General features: G+C 36.7%; 1 protein-coding gene and 1 pseudogene across 1 annotated transcript in view; both read left to right on the top strand.

Annotated features, from left to right (window-relative positions):
- The window catches only part of LOC112500391, an 8419-nt pseudogene extending 5664 nt beyond the window's left edge, over positions 1–2755 (top strand).
- A 4786-nt stretch (positions 2756–7541) lies between these two features.
- The window catches only part of LOC112500390 (TMV resistance protein N-like), a 22609-nt gene continuing 21768 nt past the window's right edge, over positions 7542–8382 (top strand). Inside the window, exon 1 of the mRNA XM_025103876.1 lies at positions 7542–8077. Coding sequence (XP_024959644.1) covers positions 7599–8077 — 479 coding nt within the window. The 5' untranslated portion in view covers positions 7542–7598. The remainder of the gene's footprint in view (positions 8078–8382) is intronic.

The following is an 8382-nucleotide window of genomic DNA, read 5'->3' as shown; positions in this document are numbered from 1 at the left end:
GGCATGCATGATCATATAGAAGAAATGGGCAAGAATATTGTTCGCCGCTTGCACCCGAGGGAGCCTTACAGACATAGTCGATTGTGGATTGGAGAGGAAATTGAAAACATGTTGGTTAATAATCAAGTAAAGATCAATTTTTTTTTGTAGGGTTGAATAAACTAACACATTTTCATTTGTTATGACACAAGTTTCATGGTCACTGCTTTTGGATCACAGGGTACTGAAGCAACAACAGGTATACAATGGAGTATAGACTCAGAACTCGATCCAGAAATTTTGGAAGGCCTTGGAAACATGAAGAATCTTAGATATCTTCTGTTGTATCTTGATTATTATGATTTTGATTTGGAATGTGATGAAGTTAGCAAATACCTTCCAAATGCTTTACGATATCTAAGCTACTGTGGTTTTGGGTCCTTACCCAGAACATTTAAAGCAAATAATCTTGTTGGACTTCATATGCAGCAAAGCAGAATTGTACAAGTTTGGGAAGGAGGAGAAAGAAAGGTAGAATAATTATCCAATTATTGTTTTGCATGATTCATTATATTCTTCACCTTTTGGTTTTGTTTGGTTTGCTACTACACTAGTACTTACTCTTTTTTTTTGTTTATGATAGGTTCTTAAGAAGCTCAGATTCCTTACTTTTAAATATTCAAAGTTGAAGAGCCTTGATCTTGGTCTTTTTCCGAATCTAGAGAAATTAAAAATGGAACGTTGTATTGATTTGGAAGAACTTCACATTCCCTTTGAATGTCTAAGGTTCAAATCCCTTGTCCTCCGGTCTTCTAAGTTGAGGACCCTTGACCTTCGAGGGACTACGTATCTCGAGACATTAAGTCTTGATGGATGTCATGATTTGGAAGAACTTCACATTCCCGTTGAATGGCTAAGGCTCGAATCCCTTGTCCTCTGGTCTACTAAGTTGAGGACCCTTGACCTTCGAGGGGCACCAAATCTCGAGACATTTAGACTTAGAGGATGTTATGCCTTGGTAGAACTTCACGTTCACATTAAATGTCTAAAGCTCAAATCCCTTGTCCTCCAGTCTTCTAAATTGAGGACCCTTGACCTTCGTGGGACTCCGTATCTCGAGACATTAAGTCTTGATGGATGTGATGATTTGGAAGAACTTCACATTCTCGTTGAATGGCTGAGGCTCAAATCCCTTGTCCTCCAGTCTTCTAAGTTGAGGACCCTTGACCTTCGAGGAACTCCGTATCTCATGACATTAAGTCTTGATGGATGTGATGATTTGGAAGAACTTCACATTCCCGTTGAATGGGTAAGGCTCAAATCCCTTGTCCTCCGGTCTTCTAAGTTGAGGACCCTTGACCTTCGAGGGACTCCGTTTCTCGAGACATTAAGTCTTGATGGATGTGATGATTTGGAAGAACTTCACATTCCCGTTAAATGGCTAAGGCTCAAATCCCTTGTCCTCCAGTCTTCTAAGTTGAGGACCCTTGACCTTCGAGGGACTTCGTATCTCGAGACATTAAGTCTAGATGGATGTCATGATTTGGAAGAACTTCACATTCCCGTTGAATGTCTAAGGCTCAAATCCCTCAACGTCTCTTCTTCTAAGTTGAGGAATCTTGACCTTCGAGGGACTTCGTATCTCGAGACATTAAGTCTAGATGGATGTCATGATTTAGAAGAACTTCACATTCCCGTTGAATGGCTAAGGCTCAAATCCCTTGACCTCTGGTCTTCTAAGTTAAGGGCCCTTGACCTTCGAGGGACTCCGTATCTCAAGACATTAAGTCTTGATATATGTGATGATTTGGAAGAACTTCACATTCCCGATGAATGTCTAAGGCTCAAAACCCTTGTCCTCCAGTCTTCTAAGTTGAGGACCCTTGACCTTCGAGGGGCACCAAACCTCGAGACATTAACACTTACAGGATGTTATGACTTGGTAGAACTTCATGTCCACATTAAATGTCTAAAGCTCGAATCCATCTATATCATGGGTGCACAATTAAGGACCTTTGACCTTGGGTGGACTCCGAATTTGAAGACGTTAAGTCTTAAAGATTGTCATCATCTGGTAGAAGTTCATGCACATGATGGGTGTCCAAAAGAGCTTGACTACGTAAACTTAAGTGGTTGTTTGAGGTTCAAGTCTTTTTTGTTCATAAAAGTGTTTGAATCGGTTGAAGTTGGTTGTGCATCTATGTTACATTTGAAGGCAGAGTCCCTAGAAATGTGCCCGTTGCACTTGGGCAATAATTTGTCGAACTTTAGATTTGAATGTTTTTATGAAGAAAATGGACCCTGGATTGGAAATCTAGAGAAGCTTATTTCATTTGGTCTTTGTGCTTGCACAAACCTTGAACGTTTTTCTCAAAGCATTTGTGGTTTACAATATTTAAGAAAGCTTACACTCGAAGGTGGTATTCCAGAGTCACCCAAAGACCTTGATCGATTGGAATGTCTAGAGGAGCTAAATTTGTTGTCTACGAAGATTACATATCTGCCGGATAGCATTTGTAAGCTAAAACATCTGAAATATCTCAAACTTGATCGTTGTTGGTTTCTTGAGACGTTACCTGAAGATCTTGGCCGATTAGAATGTTTAGAGAAGCTAATCCTATCGGAGTGTGTAATTCTACGACATATTCCCGACAGCATCTGTAATATGAAACTTCTGCAGTATTTTCTTCTCTCTGGTTGTATCGCGATTGAGAAATTACCGGAGGGAATTGGACGATTAAAATGCTTAAGAGAGTTAAATATAGGAGGTACATAAGACATCTTCCTGAAAGCATTTTTGAGTTGCGATGTTTGTGCATTGTTGGTTATAGACGGCTTCTTCAGTCGTATGGTCTTACATCCCCGATACAAACCTCAGAAGACGGAACATTCTGCTACATAGACTGTGAATGACATTCAGGCAACCACAACAGAAGTCTCCATAGATGATTTTGAGAGGTCCAAAGGCCAAAAAAGCTAATTCACAAACAACTATATATTGTAAGAGGTGATTCTTTTACTTTTCTTTTGTTTTATGGTCACTTGCATGCTTTTTTCAGCTATTTTGTTTGTTTTCGTGTTCTTCGTTTCAACACTTCATTGAATCGAAGGATCATACCCTCAATCAGTTTTCCATAGCTGAAACGTTTTTGTCAGATGTGAAACTTCTTATTATGTTCCTGCAATCTCAACTCCCTTTTAGAAAATTACTTCATCGGTTACATCACATTTCATTCATTTTTACAGGATCTTGGACAATGTTGCCGTAACAAGGACTCTCATGTTCTATATGTCAGCATAGATATCTTGTTGGTCCGAATATTTTGCTGTTTGCTTCGTACGTAGCAACTCAAACCGTCAAGACATGTGAACCGGGTTTAGGTGATGTTTGATTAATTGATGTTTTACTTCAAGAAATGCACAAAGATTGAAGACATTATTTTGGGTTATGTTTATGTTTTGTAACTTGACATTTTTTGGTTTATGTTATGAAAGTTCCATTCACATCCATGATATCTAAATGTTACATTCTTCCCTACATAATCTTCTCTAATTCCAACCTCTTGCAACGTAAAATCCAAGCATTCTACAATCTTAACAACAAACAATGCAGGACTAGAAGAAAGCATCCATGGCCGTTTATCAAACACTTACCCGGGTAAGCGCTTACCAAGTCACATTACCTCACTGGATGAATATGACAAGGACCAAGAATGTTACCTGGTAAGAGTGAGATAAGGACCATAAGTTTTACCCGGTAAGTAAGGGCTACGACTTTTATCACGGTAAGCGCTTACCGGGTAAATTGTTGCATACAATGTTGTTTTGGTAGACTAAAATATTACCCGATAAGTAAATAATAGTGTTAAAGTTTATCCGTAAGTACTTACCGGGTAAATGTTTGGTAATCTCTACGGTTACCGCTAACAGGGAAGTTTCTTGATAAAAATGGCTTATGGTTCCACCTTCATTTTTAGCCAAGATGCCCATACAACACAAGAATATAGAGTGACAAAAGCAGATGAAGCGTCAAATATCAAGAATCGAGATGTATCTCGCTGCATTGCATGAGTACCATTTTAATATTTATAAGTATGTTTTATAGTTTTAATAAAACAAATAAAATGATAGTTTTTTAATCAAAATAAATTTACCTACTCGTATTTTAAAATTATTATAAGATATTCATATGATTGAATTCTTTATTTAAAATTCGTTTTCTTATGATGTATTTTAGGTTTTAACTTTTCTTTAATTATACATTAAATTAAACCCTTTAATAACAGAATAAAAGGAAGAATCCACGTCAGCTTTTACGTAAAAAGCTGACGTAATATATTTGATAATCTAAACTTGTGAAAGTCTAAAAAATTCAATGAACTTTAGTGTTTAGAATGATTAATTTTTTGGAATGTTTTAGACGTGTAAAACCTATTTAGATTCAAATTGTTAATTGTTTAGGTTTAAGGTTAGGTTAGGATCCTAATTTAACCCTCTTTCTGTGGTTAACATATATGTCACTATCTGTTATCTTATTCTACGGTATAATTAAAAGCTTTTGGTATAACAAGGGTGGTGTCTGATTGGTTTGAGCTTAGCTCAAAAGGTCAAAAGTGTCTGGAGGTCCCGGGTTCAAATCAAGAAGGAACAAAAATCCTCTTGTGGCCACCGAGGTTCAAATGCGGTGACTCCGGCCAGGTGGTTGCCCTAGGATTAGTCGGCTCGTATAGCGGGTTGAATATCCAGGTTAATAAAAAAAATGTTTTTTTGAACTTAGCATGTCCTTGTTGCTGTGTGTATGTATGCACACAGTAAATAAAGAGAGAAACTTCATCAAACCAGATTCTATCCATACTTTCTTTTAGGGTTAGGGATCAATCTGTAAGTTTCATATATCCACAGGGACTAAATCTGTAATTTAATGATTAGATCTTATGTATTCAGACAAAAATGAGAGGCTACTGTTTCTCCAAACAAACACACATCATTTTCACAGAGCCATTATTGGCTTCTTGAGGGTTATACATGTGAGCATCGCATCTCATATACTTTTCATTGCAATCATTCCTTACACATTAAGCCAACAAAGTTTTGATTTTGATTAATAGGATCCTTCAATGGCGTCTTCTTCTTCAACTTCATCCGTCAACAAGACCAGCTTTAAGTACTATGTAATTGTTTTCTCCAAGAACTATGCATCTTCATCGTGATGTTTGGTTAAGATTATGGAGTGCCAAAAGACACAGACTGGTATTTGGACTTAACAATCGTCCACCCCCCGCCCCTTTCATATACATATTATTTGGACTACCACCGCCCACCATCTCCATCTCCATCTCCACCTCCACATCTTCCACAACCACCACCATATGTCGACCATCTTCACGTAGTCCACACCACCATTGCAATCATTCCTTATAAAGGTGTTGTAATAAGTTTATATGACGTTTTAATATGTTTTTAGGATACTTTTAATATAAAACGTCTCGTTAGCAATTTTCTAGGATACTATTTGAAAACTGTCCTATAAAACAAGTGTCTTATAAAAAATTGAGTTTATAGGACACATTCTCAAAAGTGTCCTATAAAGTTGTTAATGTGACGCTTTATATTTAAAATGTCTTAAAATTTTGTTAAAACGCCTAAAAGCGTCATATAAACTTACTTCAACGCGTTTAGATAGGACGTTTTATATTTTGGTCATATAAATTAAGTCCTAGCTTCTACTGTAATAGAGTTGAAGAATTGCCTGAGGAACTTGGACGTTTAGGATGTTTAGAATACTTAGACATAAGAGGTACACGCATAGATAATCTTCCACCGAGTATTTTATCGTTACAAGGTTTGGAAATTTTTCGGTCTGAAGACAAATCACCCGCAACTACATCTACAGTAGCATGGTAAACACTCTTTCTTATCATCGGTTACTTTTTTTTTTTGCTTAACATGTTATCGTAAAATATTTAGCCGCACGTTTTACGGCCAATCATGGGTTTGCAACTTGGTCGACACTCGCGGTACATATAGTAGCTCCTAAGAATCTCGGCTGTTAACTTTTTTCTATATTGTTTGTGATCACTACGCATCTGCATCACATTTTGCTAAAAACGGGATATAGAGATGAAGGCGGGGTTTAAGTTCCTTCATTGTTGTTTGATTAGCCGGGAGAAGCTGAAGTGAAATAAGACTTCAGACTTCAACACCTCTTAAAAAAACAATGAGTATATATATAAAAACATGTGTACAGCAGCAACAGGATAAATTACACCCAATTTCTCAAATTACATACATACATTCCTGAAAGAAGGGCTGCTAACATGTATTTATTTCATCTCAAGTTGTTGGCTGAACTTAAATGGCTGCAAAAAATAGAATTTGGAAAGCAATTCTGCTTACTTATATTACTAGAGTTGGACCTTCGAACCAGCTTTCAAAACCAAGATGACTTCTGGATCTTCTATGTATAAATTTTAGGTGAGAATGTGTGGAACCTCAGATTAATCTCCAAAACAGCCCTTTAGGAGAGATGGGGGTTCTGATATATATAGAGCAAAAATGGTCCAAATCTAGCCGATGTGGGACTCTAACAGTTTATGAATTGATTTGACCAAAAAAGATGAAGTCATTTTACCCATGGAGGTCTTTCCCTGGGTTTCGTAACTCTTTATATATAAAGCATGTAGGAAGATTGCTAGTTGGCACCTACAAGTCATATGAAGAATTGGAAGTTATAATGCAAAAAAGACAAAACCACTAGAATAATACGTTGGACTGTAAACGAATCGAACGGACACAAACGGTGGTTTGTTCGTGTTCGTTCGTTTAATTTAACCGAACAAACACGAGCAGTAAACGAACATAATTTTTTTGTGTTCATGTTCGTTCGTTAAGAAAATATGTTTGGTCGTGTTGATCATTTATGTTCGTTCGTTAAGAAAATATGTTTGGTCGTGGTCATTTATGTTCGTTCGTTTAGATGCTAAATGAACACAAATGAACCACAATTAAACAATAACAACTCATCATCTTGTTCCCCAAAACAACATAACAAAATGAAAAACCGGGTAAATTTAGGAGGGATGGAAAAGGAATTGTAAAAAATTAACTTAATGATTTTACATTCTAATATCAACAATATTAAATTTTAACATATATAAAGAAACATAAACGAACGTAAACGAACGAAGAAGATATTGTTTATGCATGTATTAGATAAACGAACATTCAGTCAAACGTTTACGAAACGTTCGGTTCATTTAGAACCGTAATAATATGTTTTTGAGTTTTAGAGGTGAAAGACACCACCTCATTAATCTCTATAATATTTTAAGACATTAACATACTGTCTTCTCCACTTTTTGAGCCACTGATGTATACAACACCACATTTTGGGCCATCCTTATCAACATTTTTGTGGCCCCTAAATACTTAGATTGCATTTTTATACTTCAACTAAAAATCTTATCTTTTTTTTGACCAAGTAAGAAGTTTTGGATTCTCCACGTCATCCAAACAGCATCATATTCACAGTACGAGTGCTAGCGACCATTATTGCCTTCCAATTTCATTCAATTTTCTTTTCAATCATATTCCAAAGGATCCTTCAAGCAATAACCTTAATGGCGTCTTCTTCGACTTCATCCGTTCAGATGAGCTTTAAGTATGATGTTTTTTTGAGTTTTAGAGGTGAAGACACACGTAAGACATTCATTGATCATCTCTATCATGCTCTTCAGCACAAAAGCATCCACACTTGCAAAGATGACGAGAGAATCAAGAAAGGGGAGAGGATCGGTGATGAGATCATCGAATCCATTGAAGACTCAAAGTTCTATATAATTGTTTTCTCCAGGAACTATGCATCTTCTTCTTGGTGCTTGGATGAGTTTGTAAAGATTATGGAGTGCCAGACGATGACTGAGCATAATGCTTATCCCGTCTTCTATGATGTGGAACCCACTGAAGTCCGCTACCAAAGTGGGGAATTTGGAAAAGCTTTTGCTAAACAAGAAAAGAAAGAGGATGCTGAAAAATGGAGAAAGGCTCTAAAAGAAGCAGCCGATCTTTCTGGGTTTGAGTTGAAGAACACTGCAGATGGGTAATTCATCCATATCATTTCGTACTGATTCTTTGTAATCTACCTTTACCCTAAGATGTGAAACGGTCATCCATGCGAGATCATGTTGTGTTGTCAAATTCTAACTCAAACCTGAGTCCCTATTGAAAGATAAAACATGTGATATGATTACATGACTCTCTTAATGACTTTGTATTCACATGTATGTTATAGATCTGAAATTTAAATGAATTGTTCATGTGGGATTTTGAGCAAGCTAATTTTGTCTTCTTTAAATACACAGGCATGAAGCTAAATTTATCCAAAAAATTGTGGAAGAGATCTCA

The sequence above is a fragment of the Cynara cardunculus genome, assembly GCF_001531365.2.
Source record: "Cynara cardunculus var. scolymus isolate 2C chromosome LG 17, CcrdV1, whole genome shotgun sequence".
Classification (NCBI taxonomy): domain Eukaryota; kingdom Viridiplantae; phylum Streptophyta; class Magnoliopsida; order Asterales; family Asteraceae; genus Cynara; species Cynara cardunculus.
This window is presented reverse-complemented; position numbering and strand designations above follow the sequence as displayed.